Source organism: Folsomia candida, unplaced genomic scaffold, assembly GCF_002217175.1.
Source record: "Folsomia candida strain VU population unplaced genomic scaffold, ASM221717v1 Fcan01_Sc002, whole genome shotgun sequence".
In the NCBI taxonomy this organism is placed as follows: Eukaryota; Metazoa; Arthropoda; class Collembola; order Entomobryomorpha; family Isotomidae; genus Folsomia; species Folsomia candida.
Window position 1 is genome coordinate 5,075,574 of NW_019091194.1, and position 20,982 is coordinate 5,096,555.

The following is a 20,982-nucleotide window of genomic DNA, read 5'->3' on the forward strand; positions in this document are numbered from 1 at the left end:
GAGCACCGCTTAATGAAATGAGTACGTATGCATATCAAGTTTTCCAATTAAATGCTGTTACTCCTAGTATTTTGTGATGAGGAAAATATGTTAAACATGTTCGTCTTGATATGTGTACATACATACACGTCTCGCAGTAGATTTATGAATTTATATTTATTTAAAACTGCAATGCATGCATAATAATTATAATTATTAAAATATATCAACTCAGGTCACAGTTATTGAAAATATTTCATTCTTCTCCAACGTTCACATTTTTACGATCGCCCTTCTGAAATTGTATCAAGACGAGCAGATAAGTCGTCACTGTTCCTAGAATCTGTAATATTTAAAATATTATAACTTGATTAGCAATTTAATTATTTCTTTAACTCACTGGGGTAATAATCTTGAGGTCCACATTGAAGAAATTGGTTTCAATCTTAATGGGTTTAAGTCGTCCATGAATTTCCTGTCCGTAAAAACAAACCGTAAATGATAAGTCTACAAGTACTTAGATTGTCTTCTAGTAAATATCCCTTTGCAAGAGAAACATGCATGCACTTACCTGTCCCTTCTCCAAAGATATTAAGGATTCCAGCACGTCAACAACTTTCTCACTTTCTCCCGCAATATCCGATCCCTTCTTACACACCATGTACAAAAGGTAAAAGTAAACAATCACCGTCATGATGTTCTGGACAATGGAGCGCAAATTGTAGACTTGTAGACACATCAACGACACAATAAAATATGCCGAGAAAACGATTCGCAACAAACTATGCGCCATGTCGAGAGTTATCCAGAATCCAAATATTCGGTTAAACTGGAGACTTTGCTGCCTCACGAGATTGTAAAGACTGGACAAGATCTCCGTGTCATTGGGTATACGGTGCAAGTTTAAGTTATTATTATGGACCAAGTACCAAGAAGATGCACCCTTTGAATTTTCTCTTTTTGAAAATTTCTCAATTTTTATGGTTTCCATGTACCTCAACTTATTCGCCACCACTGTACGAATCCTTTTCAAACTTTCTAGATACCAGTTTAGGAAGAAAGCGACAAGGAATGGAAAGAGGGAGTGGTAATATCCCATTATTGGTGGGGTCACATAAGCGAAAGTGTAACTGAGGACGGCCGTGCTCTGAAAGTGAAAGTCGGCGAACAATTCGAAACTCCATGCAGTGATTAACACCAGAAATAAATACGCCTTGATGGATAACCGTTTCTGATATCGGTTCGACTGCAAGCCTTCCTCGTCACACCCGCTCCCAGTCATTTCCCCGACCGAGTCAATCATGGAGAGAAAGTTGTTGTAAAACAGTTTCAGCCTGCCTCGTCGATAAATCATGCCAAGCTTTACAACGACACTGCACAAAATGTGAGATAATGCTTTCAATATCACGGCAGAAAAGAATATTCCGCGACCCTTTGCCCAAAATCCGGGCACATTTTTTAGCCAGTAATTGAACTCCAAGAAGAAAGTTACAACGACGGCAAGCAAAACGAACGAGTAAAATGTGCCGAGTAGAATCAAGAACGATTGTGAGACGATTCTTTGGGGTAGTTTTGATTTAATCTTTGCTAAAATTGGCGATGAAGATGATGAGTCGTCCTTTATCTCAATCTGAGATGGGGAAAAGGTAGAAGGAGGGGACAGTGGAATAGGAAAATAGCCTAAAAGTTGAATCAATCTCAGAATCAGTGGAATTTTCATGATGAAATGTGACGATGCCGTGAGGAACCTGTGTGAAAGATGAAATAGGGTTAGTCCTTCGCGAATGGTCACAATTGTGAGTCGCAATTTTTTGGCAATTAGGAAATTGGTTGCATTTTGATAGTACATATTTATTTAGTTTTCGTTTAAAGGGTGTGGTGAGCAGTTATTTCTTTGCCTAATTCATTAATTCATTTTATTGACTTAATTATCGGTATTATAAACATAGTTATCGTGAAATAGACTTTTCTCTTGTGTGTGCAATGCAATTATCGATACTTGGATATAATTTCATATCACGATATTGACACCGGGCGTAGTCAATTTTGTTATTTAATTCCTAGTGCAAATATTAATTAATTCCATTAATATCTAATAAATTGGAAAGTACGATGATCTCCTTTTCCTTGAAGGGAAACGCATCACTGCCTTGTTTATCTTGTCATATGTACATAAATAAATATGTGCTACACGCAGCATCTTTGCAGACAATTTTCATCATTACGATCGGAGATTGGCAAGGTCATTCTCGTGTATCTGAAGCTTGGTGTCGTTGATAACTGATTTCGATATTCGCAACTATTCGCAGCAGTTGTGTGTGGATCTACTTCGTCGAAAATGCACGTAAGGATTGAACTCAGAAATATAAACAAATATTAATATCGATTTCATTTTATTGGCATAAAATATGTATTTCCGGATTTACTTTAGAAAGTCACTGGGATTGCGAAATTTACATGCGGGACGAACGAAAACCATTATGCCACCCAATACTTATTATCGTTATTTTCTCGTAAACAGGGTCCAGGAAGTAGAGGCGGCGATTCGTGGTATTGGATCGAGATTGGGGAGGCCAGGTTGGTCATGAGGAGGTCCGTGGATTCAGAGGTTTTTGTGAAGTATGAAGAGATTTTTGGGGGTGAAGAGTGGGAGTAGTACAGGGTTTTTGTTATGGGGTCGATCGTGAGGGAGGTACCGGGGGACAAATTCCTGTTGATTAATCAAAATTATACCTTAAAATTACAAGTGACAGGATTATGTACCTTATTGAGACTACTCGTATATATTTACTACTTCTACAATTCCTTTGGATACATATCACGGACGCGTTATAAAGTTGCGAGAGAAATGTATAGAAATCTTTGGGACGAAAACAAACTTTATGTTTCCCCAAAGTAGATGCAAATTAAACACAACTGGTTGAAAAAGTCGAGTAAAAAAGGTTCTCTGAATTGCGTAAAATTCGTGAAATTAAGTAACTGGTATCATAGGCCAGAGTACATCAAATATCCGATCTAACATTTGAACATACGTCCAAAGTTTGATGTATGCATGTGTATCGTTGCATTCACGAGTTATCGGACCAAAAGAGGGACAAAACGATCTTATAAAGAAGTTTCACCCCTTAATAATCTAATAATAAATAAATTAGCATTCAAAAATATTGTGTACGGGTAACATTTTCACAAGACAGATTTCTACTGAAATTTTTATCAGGCATGCATATGTCATCCTTTCACAAACCCAATTTTTATGTACAGGTCATTTTTCTCTAAAAGGACGAAAAGCAAGAAGGCATATTATTATCCATCGAGTGAGGTGACTATCCCCAGAAAACTTCTATTCAATACTAACATTAGTAAAGCAAAAATCAATCGGATTATAGATTCCAGCTGCTGAAATTCTCACAAGACAAACAAACTTGGTTTGATTGCTTCCACTTTTTCACCTCTACTGCATGAAATTATCCCCACGAGGACGATGACAATACCTGAGCAAAATTATCCTATATGCAATGAGAGACAGGCAAACCTTACAATATTTTTGGTTCGGAACTAATTTTCCATGTATGTTCTCGCGTACCAGCGCGTCTAGTCCCCTCAGAGTTTATTACAGTACTTGCACTGTCAGTTTTTAATAAATTATAACATATCCTGTCCCTATAAAAATTAACATTGTTAAGTGGAATGGACTGAAGAAGGAGGCTATAAAACCGGGAATAATTATGATACTTTTTTTTAGGTTAACCAACGTGAACCGTTTCACAAGAAATTCTCCTGTTTGTTTTGGAGACTTTTATTTTGAGACGCTGGTCAATTTATGCATCCAATTTACTCTCCTTTCTGGGAAAAAGAATGAAGAAAGTTTATGCATCGTAATTAGGTTTCTCACATCGGTGTTACTGTATGAATTATGTGAAAATTTCAGTCATAAATTCTTGATATAAATTCCTGAAAATTTTATCTATGTGGAATCTTACGAAGATTAGTTTTTAATAAAAACCTCCTTAAGTGCTCCGTTATCCTTAATAAATTTTTGCCACACATGGACAGGTGCACATTTGTGGGTAAGGAAATACAAGATTCGAAATAGTAGAGTGGTGGTAGCCACCCTCCGAAAAATCGGGGGTTACTACTACCTTGCTTCTCAAATTCTCCTTTAGTTCCGTTCTACACTTCAAAGTGTGAACATCACTACTCATCCTCAGTCGTATGTGGTAGAAATCGAAAGTTAGCGAGGAAAGTGCATGTGCATACATGTACGAAAATTCTCGCTTTTCTTAACATAGTACTGTGTTCGCTCAACCAAATCTGTCATAATTAATTACATATAATCTCCATAACTACAGCAAAGACATAGTTTCCAAAAAATAGGAATCGAGCGGGATTTAAAAAATTTCAATAATGATCCAAAAACATAATGCAGCTATATTGCAAAAATTTAGAGTGGGATAAGTGGTTTGGTGGTGAAAGCAAAAGTGAGTGGATACCAAAAACACGTGGAATAGTTTGGAAAGACGAGGAAGTCATTTATGTAATACACACATGATACCTGACCAACATGGAAGATTATTTCATGGTTATAGTAAGGAACTAAAACCATGTGGTAGTAAATAGCTCCTGAAGATTTAAATAATATTTAAGTAATAACAATGAGTATATTACAACTTATTTGAATTAACTTGACATAATAATCTAATTGCGTCCCTGTCTCTGGGAAAAGCTAATTTCTAAAGGTAAGCTAACTTCATGTGCAAAATGTACTAACATGTTCTACTGTAAGCTATACACACCAAGGGGCACAGATAAAAACAGATAAGTTACGCTATAAAAAACTAGATTATCATGTGGCAATAATGCAATGGTTATCTGAAGGACAATTTATGCTTGTGTAAAAATCTCCAAAAGGCAATACAGAGTAATCGATTTGGAGTTTACATTGCATGGTATTGAGAACAACTCAAAACTTTTGCCGATGGTCTATCTTTCTTGCACAAACCAACAAATAACAACAGCTACATATGTTTAATAAAAACCCTCAATCAAAATTGTCTACAGAGATAAAAATCTAAAAGGAGTGGATGACGAGATGGATTGCAAAACAAAAAAATTGTTCGAGACAGAGAAACGAGACTATTAGCACATAAATTGATTCGATCTTTCGGTTAAGCCTGTGAAAGCAATTTTAGTATGTATATAAATATAAATTACATACATACATACATACATTGTATTGATTGGTTGGATCATCGTTGTCATTAACTGCATACATATTGTACATACTTATGTAGATAAACCAACTAATTTATGACCAGAAATAAGTATGTAGCTCATGCATGTGTCCGAGAACAACGACATATCTATCTTATTAATATAATCCACTAGAATTTTTGCATATCGATAAAAAAGTTCAGTTAGCGTATTTGTAAAACTTTTACTTAGCAAATTCTCACCAGTATTTGGATAAAATTTCGAAATTCCTTATGACATGAGTAAAACAAAATAAATTGCATCTATGAAATTCGTACGTAAAAGCCCATGTATCGTTTAAGAGCATTTAAAATATGAAAATCACTCTCTTCCAGTTCTAATAACCTGTTGAGTGGTTTAAGCATATTATGCAAACAAAGCGAGTGAAGTGAACTGTAAATTTAAAGCCGTTTTTGATTTTTTTTTGCAAAATCCCAAATAAGCATTGTATAATTTGAAACTTGAATTGCACCATTATCTTCAGATAATTTCAGTTCATCGTCAGGATTTTAAATCGTAAAATTATTATAATTGCACATCCAGCAAAATTGGCGTAAAAGTATTGAGTGTCAGTGGAGGAGTTATTCCAGGTATGGATAGCGAGCCACTTGGCTTGTTTTGTATCTCGGGTCTCCCTTCAAGCCGTATAAATCTTTCGCCTTTTACTAAAGATTTCCGTGGAGGGGGACATTTTATGAGAATTTCTCAATTTTTTGACAGCCTACCTTTGGGTGGGTGACATAACTAAATCAAAGATAAAAATTTCGACAAAATTGGAAAAGTTGGTTTTTCTATGCAATTTTGCCTATCATTAACCACTTACGATTAACAACAGTTGTCTTCATTTTTGCATAATTTGACTTTGTACATTTCATTCTTGACCCGCTGAGAAATGTATGTATCTAATTTCACTGCATAATTCAGAATTTTTACATAACTTTATAACACAATAACTTTGACATAATTCATACATATCTCGCCATACGATGCATATCGGTACAAATATACATAAACATGTATGTATCTAAATGTGAGTTGCTACCCTGAATTCAATCACTGCAACATTCAGCCAAATATAAATTCCTCAAGTTGTGCATAAATACAAGTGATATTTTCTCCCAATTTTGTGATGGAGAGATGAGATGAAAAACAATCAAGGAAATCATTTTAGTCAAGGGAAATATCTCCGTGAACCTCAAGGAAATTTATTTCATGTGTATCTACATATGTACATAAGTAGCTATCTATGTATGATGTAAGAAGTAAGAACACGATACAGGTATGACGTAAATTGTGAAAGAAAATAAATATGTGCAAGACTTTATTGGTTATTAATTCCAATGCAATGATATTTAATGTCGGACATCTAAATGGAATTGGTGTTGCACATCGCAACTTAATTTGTTCACAATATTATGTATTTGTCAACAAAATCGATTCACCTTTAACCTAGTTATTTGTATTGTAGAGTGATGTGGGCAATCGAAGTGAAGTACGATTATGTGCATACATACATGTAAATTTGACCTTCAGTTTTCAACAGTACTATCTAATACTTGTACATATATATAAATCATGTAGCAGTTTTTCACTCAAAATACGTACGTTGGTAACAAAATTGTCGAATTGCGAAGTCACTATGACGCCCTACCGTGTTCGTAATGACCTCCCATAGAACAATAATTTCTGTAAAATAAATGTCACCCTCTTTGTTGAGAAACTATCACCAGTATGATAGCAACTTTGAGTTTTGTGGGAATTATTGTTACTGTTCGTTGAGAAATCTTCATATTTAGTGACTATTAATACACACGGTGACAAGTTTATTACCAACTTACATATATATTTTGAATATTGATGCACATGAAAATATTGATACCTGGTCTGAGGAATGACACAAATTCAGAAAGGACCAGTAGACTTAAACCTTACAACTTTAAATTTAGTTTACTATGTAAGTTTTCTAATTTTATTTAGTAATTTCAGTTCATCGTCAGGATTTTAAATCGTAAAATTATTATAATTGCACATCCAGCAAAATTGGCGTAAAAGTATTGAGTGTCAGTGGAGGAGTTATTCCAGGTATGGATAGCGAGCCACTTGGCTTGTTTTGTATCTCGGGTCTCCCTTCAAGCCGTATAAATCTTTCGCCTTTTACTAAAGATTTCCGTGGAGGGGGACATTTTATGAGAATTTCTCAATTTTTGGACAGCCTGCTTTCGGGTGGGCGACATAACTAAACCAAAGATAAGAATTTCGACAAAATCAACAAAACTCGGGGAGTTTATTTTTATGCACATTTTAGCATTAACACTGGTTGTTTAACTTTTGCATAATTTGACTTTGTTCATGTCATTATTGATCTGTTGAAAAATGTAATTTCACTGCTTCAAGACATGCAATAAATTATGTATGATCATGGATAAAATAAAATTACCAACCAATTAATACAAATTCTGCTTCTCGTCCTCAGCAGCCTCTGGTCGTACTAATAAATCTTTCACATTTTAGTATAATGCTCTTGCTAAATATTTCCTTGGATATTAAATAATTCTACTGAAAGATTCTAATTATGTAAAAATTGTAGGATCATTAAAATTGTTCATTGCTTAAGACGTTTGATCACTTAATCAGATTTTATTAGTCGTCCACAACGATGTGGAAATAAATAATCTAAGAATCACTTAAATTGGTATTGAATAACTTTAGTAATTCTTTGTACTATGTTTCATCTCTTGTTAAATTTATTTATCAAATCTTAAATATCTTTAAAGTGTCAAAACTAAGGGCAAATTCTCCCAAGTGTTGGATCAAAAAGGTCTTGAAATTCTTCATGCAAAACTTTTCCCGGAAAAGTGGACGAAAAGTTTTCCTTCTTTTCACTTTACTTTAGAACCTCAATGAGCAGTTACTTAATTGTACTTTTGGCCCAAAAGGATTTCTTGAATAGATTTGTTTAACTTGTTGGTTTACAGACTTGAAGTCTGATATTTCAACGTCAAATATTTCAAACGAAACTTGTAAATGCATATTTACTAGTATTTCCCTCAGTGGTTTTTAGCTGTATGTAAATACGTAAGAAGTTCTGTGATGTACCCGACGACTCTTTTCAGCGAAAGAGAGTACGCGAACCATGACGAGAATATTGTGAAGAAATATGAGTCTTTGGGGATGAAAGAAGCAAGGAGATTTGTTTATGTACCTTGTTATCTTGACTTGCCCGTCAATACTGAATATCCGAAAAAATAGAAAACAAGAAACGTAAATTCAAATATTTCCCGATCATTTTGCATGGACAATCAAATATCTAATTTTGCAATGCATTTCATACTTCGTCCATAAACTCGACTGGACCTACATATAACTTTTATTTAGCTTGACTAACCTTAATATAAAATGATGCTCTCAGTCATTTTCATTATTTACTACTTGTTTAGCATCATAATATGCATATTACAGTATACACGAATATAGTACATATGCATTTCACCTGCAAATTCCTTAGAATGTTCTGCACGGGAGAACGAAAGACGGAAGTGACGGAATTCTACATATGTAAGTATTTGGGTAAATAAAACTTGTCTCATTCATCGACTGCAAACATAATACATTAACTTGGCAATCACTTCTACTTCTCCATTCGTGCATCTCGGTCTTCTTGTCTGGCTTCCTGTACATACATTAATGCATACTGCATTTAATCCTAAGCTAAACTTTTGCTGAATCCAATTAGCAGTAGCATCATTCTTTGTCATCAAAAAATAAGAGGGCCGTCGGCGTCCTCGTCTTTTTATCGCCTCTGTCGCTGGTGGATACATCTCCCCGTGGATTTCACGCTTTGAATTGACATGATCGCTAGTCTTCGTGATAACGATACTGGGACTTCAATGCTAAACTTGCTAAATTGTGAACTGCTGACAAATTGCCGGTGTTTGCTTTCCCTCCCAAATGAGGTGATGACAGTGCAGTCAAATTTTAACAATTTCAGTTTACAGCTCATATTTCATCAGCATGCGTACTTATGTAAATGTTCGTTTCTATTAACGTTGTAATCATAACTGGGAGACGGTGTGAGTACAATGTTTTTCAGTTCTCAGTCGGCATCAAAATTCATTCATTCACCGTAAAGCAACCGTATGCCACCGCAAACACTTTTTGTAGAGTCAGCATGGCAGATTATAAATAGCTCAAATATCCAGATATATGGACGAGTGGTTAATTTTAGACCTGACAATATGTTATTTCCCTGCACCCTGTTAAATGCTGGATTTTTGCGAACACTTATCTACACATAAATGTAGATAAGAGTTTATATACTCTAGGATTTGAGAGGAAGATCTAATGATGTCGCGTTGCTTTAGGAGTACATAGTGTCTTACGGCATGAGTCAGAATGGCCTGATAAAATAATAGATAGTTAGCAAACCTACGGTTTAAAAAGTCTTAACTTTGTGGCAATTCACGTAATATTTTGACCGAGCTCAACAGATTGAGAGAGTAACAGAAATTTTAAAAACGTACTTAGTTTTGCTATGCAACTCCCTAATTTTGCAATTGCGATGACAAATTTTACGATTTGATTCCGTTCATTCATGCAATCTTTTTGCAGTTGTGCTGATTTTTTGGGGCCGGAGCATTTCCCTTTCACTTGACACTTTATTCAGTTTGTTCCGCCTTGTGCATCGTTTTTTTGATGTGTTTCAGGAAAATTATTGCTTTTATAATTAGTTTCTACAAACATCGATTTTTATGCACACATAAAAATATGTACGTTGGGATGAGATTCTCGTGACAAGTACTTCTTCACATAACTATGTTTAAAGATATCTATGGTCATGTATTACAATTATTATGATTTATCAATACGAGAACTTTATGTTGAAGAAGCAAAATAACCTTTATTCAGTGATTTTGACTGTCAATTTTGTGCTTGATACATTACAATGCACAAACAGTTGTTTATTTTAATTAATTAATCCGTAATCCTAATCTTACAAATATTACAGGTGTCCAAATAATTTTGCTACTGAAAAATATGTTGCCGACAAGAAATAAATTTCCATCCCTCTTCATCTTACTTTTCTTCGCAACTGGAGAAAGTGGTGGTGGAATTTACCAAAACGATCTCATACCACCGTCCTTACTGGAGTCCCCAGAATCAGGACTGATGGTTCCGTCCGATAGATTTCTGAGCTGTCATTTCAATACGCTCTGCTACTGCAAGTATATTCAGCAGGTGGGAACATTCTCACGTCAATGTTTGTTATTTAAATAATAATTTGAAATCAACCAACTTTCTCCTTGTCAACAGAGCACTGAAATTCATGAGATCCTGCTAACCCTTTGGCACCACTCGTCCTTCAACGAGACCCATTTTCTCAAAACGATTCAGAAAGAGTACAATTTACCTCCGAATCCAAAGAATGATAGCCAACCCCAGCCGCAACAACACGTCAATCAACAGTATCTGCGTGGCCAAGTCGACATTTATCAAATAATCCACAATATTGTGAACTCGTCCACGTCAAGCAATGTCAAGTTTGATCCGGGACCATTATATGAATTTTTCTGTGTAAATGCTCCTCTCGCTGTGATTCCCACTGGTAAATATTACACAAAAAGCCATAAAAATATTTATAATATGCAGTTTAAAATGGTACGGTTACGTAATTATTTATGTGTTCTGCTGGTCTCTCTTCATTCCAGATTACAATGCCCACGGAATTATATCCCACATAACTGTGGCCGGCTCTAAGCTAAGTCTTCTGGATGGGTCTGCATTTGCCGGACTGGAAATTCAAAATCTTCAATTGAACAAAAATGAGCTCTATTTAATCTCAGAGTATGCTTTCAGGTGAGTCAAATCTGGGTGAACATACGTAATATTAGAAAACCTGCTTTATCGTAGCCATATTTTGAAAACTATGTAATAAGAGAAAGTTGGTTGACATGGTTGGTTGAACTGCTGCAGCAGAGTAGGCAATATTGCTGCAGAATATGAAGAGTGATCTTTAGAATTTAATCAGAAAATGTACACCAGCAAGTTTCACTGGGGAAAATGTATGTGGGTGGCTTTTCATCTGCATACGTATCCTACTAACTCAGGCACACATGCATTCGCCGCTTTTTCCCACGTGGTGAATAAAGTATTAAAGTGCAGACAGAAAATGTCGATTCTCTTTTCTTTCACCTTCCTCTCCTTGTCATTTTCTGGTAGAAAACTGAACTTGAGACCCATTCTTTCCAATGCAGAAGGCTTAAAGTATGTCTTCCTCAAGCTCTTTGTTTCTCGAACGAGGAGAAAGTGCGTGGGAAGAAAAAAATGCGGAATATATTCCCATTTATTAGTCATAAACATAATTATATAATAGAATGGGAGTGAAATTTCCAGTGAGTTAATTTTAAATTAAACATATTATAGTCATTATAGGTATGTTTCTCTCTTTGAATTTTTACAGTTCCATGGGAAATTCTTTAACCGTGTTGGATTTGTCTGCAAATTTACTGGATGAAATTCCATTCGCTTCCTTTAAGACACTTAAGTTACTAGAGTGGCTCAATCTCAGCAAGTAAGTCTATGTTAATGTATAAACAGCGATTCGGTAGTAGTAGTAGCCGTTTATTTGCAAAATTAGTACAGCAACGTTCAAAAGTCATGCATACATGTCTACGAGTAAATAGAGTAAGATCCTCAGAAATTACTTATGTATGATGGTAAAATTAGTATCTATGTATACGTAATTAACCCCATTAACATTCAAACCCTTTGCCCTCGGACATTATGCAGCAGTGGTGTACAAACACATAAGTACTTCAGTTTGCCATCACCTAAATACTTACTTTGAGTATTGATCAGGTTGGTCATAAATATGGATAGATCGTGGGAGGAGACGAAGGGATATTTATCTCTAAACATTCTATTGTAGCGAAGGTTCGACGAGACAATGCATGCCACCTGTCCGGGAAAATAATGGGTGCACTGTTGCTTTGTAATTTATCAGAATCTGTGGGCGGCTTTGATGGGTGGGTGGATGGACGTGGTCCGGCTTGTCATATGTAAAGTTGCTTTCTTTTTCGTGCATATAAGTCATGGCTAGACTAAATTTAGGTATATAGGACAAGGTGAAGCTATCCAGTAGTAAATACAAAGAAATTCGGTAGCAAATTCCGTATTGTGGTGTGAATTAAAGGTCACTTTCCCCAGACATGTAACAAATTATTTGAAAGATCAAGGAAGTTCATCTAACCTGGCATGACATTAAATGAATTTATGCCCTTGGTATGATGGCAAATAAGAATATTGCTCTTAATAAATGAATTATGTGAAGGAACCATATTTTCAAGAAATCGTTAACCGGCGTTAATGATCTCTCGCAGAGTTTTCATATTGCACATGCAAAATAAATATCTATGATAAATACTTTTATTCGCATCCATCAGTTCTCATTTAATTGCACATTTCATTTGTATCGTCTATTTTTAAAGCAACAAGATCCGGACATTGGACGGTGACTGGTTTGCACTGACCTCGTCTTTACGTCAACTGACGTTATCTGGAAATTCTATCGGGAGAGTTCCTCCTAAATTATTTCCTACCTTCCATCGCTTGATTTGGCTTGACCTGAGTTCTAACTTCATCCGAAATGTTAGCCAGCACAATCTCCCTCCAAACATTCAGGTAAGTTCGCCCAATTTTTACACTTTTTCACTCGTTCTTCTCGAGGAAGATTTTTCTTACGTAGTACATAAACAAATAGGAACTAATTGAGTTAAGAGATTCGACTTTGAGAATAAATGTTTCCCGAAAATAAAATCGCGTGTTGAATAAATACTGATCGGGCTTGCCTTTCGGGCTGACTGGCGTATTGCTTACAGTATGTAGCAGATAGAGGGAAAAGCAAAATTGCTCCTTTTTTCGAATTCTTTGAAATGTAATGGTTTTTATAATTTAACACTTTCCAAGTAAACGATTTATATCTTTATCGATGCCAGATGATTACTTTAAGAAGAAAAAAAACAAGAGAGAAAGCAGTATAGAATGGTACACATAAATAAAATGCAATAAAAACTATCCGGTGATTGCAGACGCTGATTATGATGAAAAATCCTATTTCGGACTTTCCTCTGGGAATATTTGCACTCAGATCATTGTCCTGGATCGTTTTCTCCGGTTGTGGGATTGAAACGGTTCCGTCTGAATATCCGCGAGGAACTGCAGCCGCACAGATAAATCAGTTGGACATTACGCAAAACCTTATTCAGGTTGGTTTTCCGTTCTACATTGTTCAAACATCTTTTCATTCAATTTTAGTGGGTGGATGTCCATAAATACGCGCAGAATAATTTTCAAGTAAACATGTTGATTGATTTAAAACTTAAATTTTGTGCATTGGCAACGCCCACCCACACTTTTCCCCAAATCATTTCGACCATAATACTGTTCTCACCATTTTTCAAATAACAATCCAAAATGACATAAATAAAAACAAAAACTGAGGTCATTTCTGTCTCACGCTTATCAACCAGCATTGGCCAAGTCGCCCGTTTGCAAGTCAACTTAAGATTTTGGATTTGGACGTGAGCAAAAATTACATTGCGAGTTTGCCACCCGGTGCTTTCCACTCGATGAACGCATTTAGAATTTCACTTGGTCACAACCGTCTTGCAACTATTGACCCGATGGCATTCGACACGTTGAGTCCAACTTTGCAGTATCTGAATCTGGATAATAATAGGCTGGAGGGTGTGCCCTGGGAGGAGATTGCCAATCTCACCTCGCTCAAACATCTCTACTTGGGAAACAACCTGATTAGAGATGAATCACTGGAGAAACACAAGGAGATGGAATTTGGTGAGAAAATAATTAACCTTCATAATCTAACACAAAGACGATAAATCCGTGCCCAATTTATTGCAGACTGCAGCAATTTGCAATACTTGGGTCTAAATGGGAACAGTCTTACTCGACTTCCTCGTCGTATTCTAAAGTGAGGGTAACTTTCCCTATAAATTGCTATCCCTTGTAAAATAAGTACAATTTAAATTCCAGTTCCTGTATTTCCCTAATCCATCTAAATTTGGGTTACAACCAAATCGGGGATTTGGACGAAATTGCGATTCGAAAATTCAAAACGCTGTCAACACTAATCCTACGCAACAATCCGATCCACTCGTTATCATTCGAAAGCAATAAGGTGCATAATCTTCATGGGAACAATAATAATGCATATCCAACTTTGCCATCTGTATCGATCCTCAATCCAAACGAGCTCGGACACCAATTTCACCCAACATTGGATAAAATTCCAAACGTATTTCGACCAGAATCGTTTCCTCGCCTGTTTGAGCTTTCTCTCTCATTTTGCGAGCTGACTGGAGAAATACCTGCGTTCCCTGCACTGCCACTGACCAATCTGGACATAAGTGGTGGACTCAAAAGTGCGACATCCATTAATTCCGAGTCTTTCCAAGCTCTGAGACAACTCGAGTGGATTTCCCTGGATCACAACCAATTGGGCAATGTCAGGTGAGTGATGGTGGTGTCTGTTGGAATAATTTGGTAGACATGGGAGCAAGTCTACTTTATTATGTAAACGTCAACGGAGAGGAGAGTGAGTGAGAGTGGTGGTTGGAATGCGGAGTTGGTGACAGTTTGTCTCCCACTAACTTTCACTACTGCTTTCACCAATGTGTGACAACTGCTCTGTTTCTTCAAATTCCGCCTACACAGATTCCTTTGTGAAGTGTCATTGGCTAAGTTGGCGGTGTAAGTTATAGTTTGGGAAAGGGAGAATTTTGACAGGATGAACTTTTTCCAATCACAGATTCGCATGTCTGATTTTTTATGCGTTTGTTTGTTTACACTACCGTTTGGTTATCGCTCTTAGATCTTAGGTGCCTCATTATTTTCCTATTAGCAGGTTAACGTTAGCATAAAAAATAGCTTTATACGAGAAAATATTACGTCGAATACTGGTTCTCACATTAATGATGAAATGATGAAAAAATTCTGAGATCCCGTTTTTTTCCTTCCATAGCGAGTACACATTTTACTCGAATAAGAATATAACTTATGTCAATCTGGAATTCAACCGGATCTCGGTCCTTCCAAGACAAATTTTCCATCCTGACATTCACCACTCGATGCGAGAACTTCGACTTTCACATAATAAGATTCAGACTCTTGGATCGGATTCCTTTCTTTCCTTCCCCGTGGGCAATTTTGACACATCTTTTCAGACCAATATTGACTTGAGGTTTAATATTTCATACTTTTTTTTATATACCTTTAAGAGGAATTTGTTATGTAATTACAGTCAAGAGCAAAACTTTACGACATATGGAAGAGACTTTTGGGACATGTTATTCAAATGGGGAATTAAAGGCCGTAAAGTTTTGCACCGCGTACCTTTCCGAATAATTTTTTTAACGCTGTGATATAATTTTTATTGAATAAAGCGTGCAAAAGTAGGGGGTGACGTGGTAAATTATTTTTGTCGCCGAATTTTTTTCAAGGAACTACAAGGAATTGAAAGAATTAATTTTGGAAGAGACTTTTGGGACAGCCATAAGCACAATGTGTTGTCCCAAAAGTCTCTTCCAAAATTAATTCTTTCAATTCCTTGTAGTTCCTTGAAAAAAATTCGGCGACAAAAATAATTTACCACGTCACCCCCTACTTTTGCACGCTTTATTCAATAAAAATTATATCACAGCGTTAAAAAAATTATTCGGAAAGGTACGCGGTGCAAAACTTTACGGCCTTTAATTCCCCATTTGAATAACATGTCCCAAAAGTCTCTTCCATATGTCGTAAAGTTTTGCTCTTGACTGTATGAACCCAAAATTCTAGTTACAACACAATCCACACCATTGAACGACACGCTTTCACAGTTCCTCCCCCGTCACCTTTATCTCTCGCAACGTCCGCCACTAATTCCCAGAGATTCTCAAAATCCGAAGGACTCAACTTGTACTTGAGACACAATCAAATCTCTCTCATTCAAACGGGTGCTTTCTCACAGGATAAATTTGCCTTGATTGACGTTGCCTTCAATATGCTCACATATTTTAATTTCGATGCATTCGGGAGGAGGAGTCTCGTCGGGGGTGTGAACATTAGTCACAATTCGATCGAGAAAATAAACGGAAACAATGGGAGAAAGTTGCTCATCAAATTTCTGGATGCATCCCACAACAAATTGACATATGATGGGGTCAAAATTCGTAATGTGTGTCCAAGAGAATTGCTGGATCTCAGTTTCAACAGGATTGAACGCGTGGATGGAGACCTGTTTCCGTCCAATTGTTCAATTAAGGTGAGTAGTTTTATTTGGTATTTTTTAATTTATTTTGCGATTCAAAAAATCGGACGCATATTAAGAAACTATTTTTATACCCAAGCTCATGAAAAATTGTATAAATTCTATATAAATTATGTGGATTACTTCAGGTAGTGCATTTAAATGGTAACAGGATTGCCGTGTTGGACCCGGACTCTTTTTCACAGCTCAAAGACTTGACGGTAGGTTAAAATATTTTCCATGTCGCACGATTTCATCAATAATTAATGATAATGAGAGTACATCTCTCTGATCGATTGAAATTAACAAGTCATGTACACTAGTTTTTCTTGTGGGTTAGCTTAATATGCATATTTAATTATTTTGTTTCCTTTTTCAGTCCCTTCACTTGAATTCAAATTCGATCTCTTACGTACCCGAGATATTATTTATTCGCAACCATAAACTGACGTATTTGGATTTTTCGAACAACAAAATTCGTTCCCTGCCAAGAGATTCGCTTGTCGGAAGTAATATTGAAATTATTATCTTGTCTTCAAATCAATTCGTCTCCTTGCCCGTCGGAGCATTAGCCCAGGTGAGAGAGAAAGTTTGTTCTAAGCATGCACTTATTGGTAATTATTGATCTCCTGACAATTGAGACGGCTTGTTTTATGTCGAATTTTAACACTCAAACCAAACAGAAATGCTATTGACTAGCAAAGCATTAACTTCGGCAAAATGATAAACACATAAATTAAACATGCCCTCATCATTTACTAATGGATTTATGAACCAATCTGTCTGATCTGATTTTTAGATCTCTCGCCGACTAAAAAGACTCGATATTTCTGAAAATTTCTTGGAACACCTGGATAGCACAATGTTTGAATCTATACCGGGTTTGGTCCATTTAAACCTGTCCTCAAACAGACTGTCTATACTTCCGGGTGGGTACTACTCACTTCTTTATTTAAAAGTTCCCATGGGAACATGAAAAGCAAGCAATGTGTATACTCTTACATTTCCAGATAACGCTTTTGCCAGTCTGGCTTCTCTGCGGGAGCTGGATCTCTCACACAACTTTCTCCGGGCTAATTTTAAGGTATGCGTCCGAAAAGAGAGCTTTCACTAGGGAATTTCCCAGCTTATACACTTTTGAATGCAGTATAAAATAAGAAAAAAAAGAAATATTTCAAACATATGAATTAGTATGTTAAATATATATTTCTGACAGCCTGTCACATAAATTGGATGAAAAAAAATATTATACGCATTATAATTTCACTTATAACATTTCTCATTCTAGGAACTTTTTCATTTTGTTCCAAAATTGAAACTCCTTCGGATTTGCAACTGTGGCATTAAAACTCTTCCTCATCTACCATTACCACACCTCACGTGAGATTGATTAGGCTTAATTTCGCAGCTACAAGCAGTACATGTTACTAAATAATAAGTTCATAAATCCTAAAGCACACTTGACCTGTCAAGAAATGGACTGACAGAAATCAGCATCCAAAGCATAGCGTCTCTGAATAGACTACGCTCACTCGACTTGTCGAATAATCAACTTCAAAATGCTGGATTACCAAATTGGACCCCACTTTCAAACCTAGCGAAGCTAAAATTGTCCAAAAACCCATTAAAAAGGTTTACTTTTTCGCTATTGCACAAATTTTTATGAACTTAAATCTAATTGCTGGTTTTGTTTTTACCTAAATTGCAAAATTTCTTGTTTTTTCCCACAACTATGCACAAACACTGGTCTAAGAAACATCTCGTTTTTCCTGTTGCTTAAAACTGTCTTTATCGTGTTCCTACTAGTTTAACACGTGACACTTTTTTCGGACTGAGAAGACTGGAGAGCTTGGAAATGTTGGACCTGGACTTTGTGGATCGATTTGACTCTGATGTGCTTTCCAACCTATTGAACTTAAGGAAGCTTTCGGTTGAAACGTACCCCAACATTGAGAAATACCGTTTCAGATTGGGTAGGTTATTCCAAATTAAATTACAATACAGAACAATCTTCGAATACTTACGTTTTTTGGGGAAAGTATCAAATAAATATGCTACCGTTGACTATGAGAAAGTAGTTCGCATTCCTAGCGTTTAAAGACAAATGATTTGCTTTAAAAAAAATGCGTATTTTTCTAGATACTTTTCCAGTAAATTGATTTTCATGCATAACTGCATAAAAATGTTGAAAACCTGTTAGGGATAGGATGCATATTTATATTCACTTGATAATGGTCTTCTTGAATAATAATTAATGTATGTAGCATATTAGTTTAGCCTTAATCACTATCTACTGATATGTATTTTGCATGACATATCAGGAGCTGTTCTATCCGGAATTGAGAGCTTGGACGAACTTAACGTGCAAATCAAAGAGTCGACCCTCTCGGACCAATTATTCGGCGGCATTTTACCCGGTCTGAGAAAGTTAACGGTGACCGGGACCAACTTGCGACGAATTGAGGAGCAGGCTTTCGAAGGTCTCCAGAACTGTCTTCATACAGAGTTAACAATTACTCGAACGTCGGTGGAAGAAATCCCAGCAAGAATATTTGAACTACTCCTGAATGCAGAATGGGCCAAGCTGGACTTGTCTTTTAACAAAATTTCTACTCTCAACTCTGCCAGTTTGTATCCCAATTCGTCATTCTGGTTTTCCAAAGGAACCAAGCTCCTCCAAGGTACGCGTTATGAATGCTTACACATTTGCATATCCTACTTATCATATTCGGTCTATGAAAATGCTAAGTTTGCTAAGGGAAACCTCACTTTTTTCAGGTGGGTTAATCCTCACTGGAAATGATATGCAATGCGACTGCAATTTAGGTAACAATACTTTCTCTTTAGTTTAAATAAATTGTGGAAATAAATTATTACGTATGGTAAATAATTTCAGTCTGGCTTGGTGACTGGCTTCGTCGCTGGTTACGTGAATCGTATGAATCTCATTCAGTCTTAATTCCTGAGGCCCATGCCATGTACGACTTCATCAGTGAGACCACTTGTCTCGACTCGAGATCCGCCGACACCAAGATTTCTCTCGTCCAGCTCTACCCCGACCACATTTGTCATGCTTCCGCCCTCTCGTCCGCTAATTCATCTCTTCCCAAACATCTCAATTTCAACACTTTCGTCATCATAGTCCTCGTCCTCCTTCTATCTTGACAAAGTAGTGGACGGTTCTAGCAAAAGTTTGGAGTTATCACTCTGTTCTCGGGAATAAAGTGGTCTTTGTGGTTGGTGAATCTGAAATTCTGCTCATTGTCTCTTAAGATTAGTTTTGTATACGGCGAAGTGAAAGTGGATGATATGAAGTATATAAATAGATACAAAGAGATTCAATTATTTTCATGGTATACGAATTTAGGATTAGTGCATATGTATGCAGCTGCTAACATTTTGAATTAAATAAATGAGATAAAATATTATTTATAAGCGCAGTAATCTTTATTATTTTGTTGGTTTCATGTTAAGAAATGAGGATGAACTCGGAAAATGCTATAATCTCAGCAGACCACTAATTCTTATCTTACATACATACGTGTCAATATTTTGAATTTTTTCGAATTTGTTTGTATTTTGTCTCTTAATGCCCCTTCGTTTTATGCATAAGTGGAGTAACAGATTCAGCATATTCAATCTCGTCGTAGTGGTGAGAAAGTTTTACTGGATAACATCTAATTTTTCCCTATGTGCTTTCACTCATGTTCTTTCACTTCGAACTCTTGATAACAATAAAATTCAATCAACTTTTTCCATCTCCATGTCATGCTTCGTCTGGCATTTTGTGTATTCTTTAGTTACAGTAAACGATATCTCATATTTAATTATTAAATGCTGTTGCAAAACCTTACAAAACAGGTGACATGTATATGTATACATACATCCGTAATGTATACCTGTGAGCTGATGGCCATACCTCAGCGTTTGTTTTTGTCAACTTTTTTATTGCCACATCCTGCTAAATGCGACATTCAGGATATAGAGCAAAGATTTTTTTTGGTTTTATTACCTCTATTCTTCACTCTGGTCTGACGGTGACACAACTGGTGACAGTGAAAGCAATCTTTTTCTTCTGAGTCATCCCCACCTATAGTCCGCGAGTACATCATATGATGAAATTCGTGAAAGACAGGAATTAAATTCCCCTGTTCTGTCTACAAACCACACCACGAACCAAACTCTCTTGGTCTGGAAATTTTTCTACCACCGTGTCTTTCTCTTATGAAATTCGTTGAGTGAAGATCGTGGGAATGAGATTGTGACACTGACTGAAGGACGATAAATAAGTATGAATATATATTTACGCATGTAGATATACAAACTTAGGATACAAATAATACAGCAATGAATCCGCAAACGAATATTATTCCAGATTTGACATACGACTAAAATAAACTGGTTTTCATCAGTTGATTGGTACATAAACCAAATTTCAAAATTGCTTAGGA

General features: G+C 36.2%; 2 protein-coding genes and 2 non-coding genes across 4 annotated transcripts; 3 read left to right on the forward strand and 1 right to left on the reverse strand.

Moving 5' to 3' along the window:
• Positions 1-155: 155 nt before the first annotated feature.
• On the reverse strand, positions 156-1,726 carry LOC118434560 (putative gustatory receptor 28b). The gene is made up of 3 exons (XM_035848348.1): positions 551-1,726; positions 380-454; positions 156-322 (listed from the first exon to the last, which is right to left on the reverse strand). The coding sequence occupies exons 1-3, from the start codon at positions 1,697-1,699 to the stop codon at positions 236-238; spliced, it is 1,311 nt and encodes a 436-aa protein (XP_035704241.1). The 5' UTR covers positions 1,700-1,726; the 3' UTR covers positions 156-235.
• Positions 1,727-4,159: 2,433 nt separating this feature from the next.
• On the forward strand, positions 4,160-19,959 carry LOC110845025 (chaoptin). The gene is made up of 22 exons (XM_022091380.2): positions 4,160-4,715; positions 10,235-10,464; positions 10,540-10,831; positions 10,935-11,082; positions 11,687-11,797; positions 12,714-12,906; positions 13,314-13,490; positions 13,755-14,079; positions 14,146-14,215; positions 14,278-14,754; positions 15,266-15,484; positions 16,081-16,546; positions 16,681-16,752; positions 16,911-17,108; positions 17,331-17,460; positions 17,542-17,615; positions 17,820-17,911; positions 17,987-18,163; positions 18,338-18,504; positions 18,853-19,212; positions 19,310-19,357; positions 19,428-19,959. The coding sequence occupies exons 2-22, from the start codon at positions 10,264-10,266 to the stop codon at positions 19,694-19,696; spliced, it is 4,266 nt and encodes a 1,421-aa protein (XP_021947072.2). The 5' UTR covers positions 4,160-4,715; positions 10,235-10,263; the 3' UTR covers positions 19,697-19,959.
• LOC118434719 lies at positions 5,851-5,967 on the forward strand. The gene has a single exon (XR_004834200.1). It is a non-coding gene; the product is annotated as a U5 spliceosomal RNA (small nuclear RNA).
• On the forward strand, positions 7,343-7,459 carry LOC118434721. Its single transcript, XR_004834202.1, has one exon. It is a non-coding gene; the product is annotated as a U5 spliceosomal RNA (small nuclear RNA).
• Positions 19,960-20,982: the final 1,023 nt, after the last annotated feature.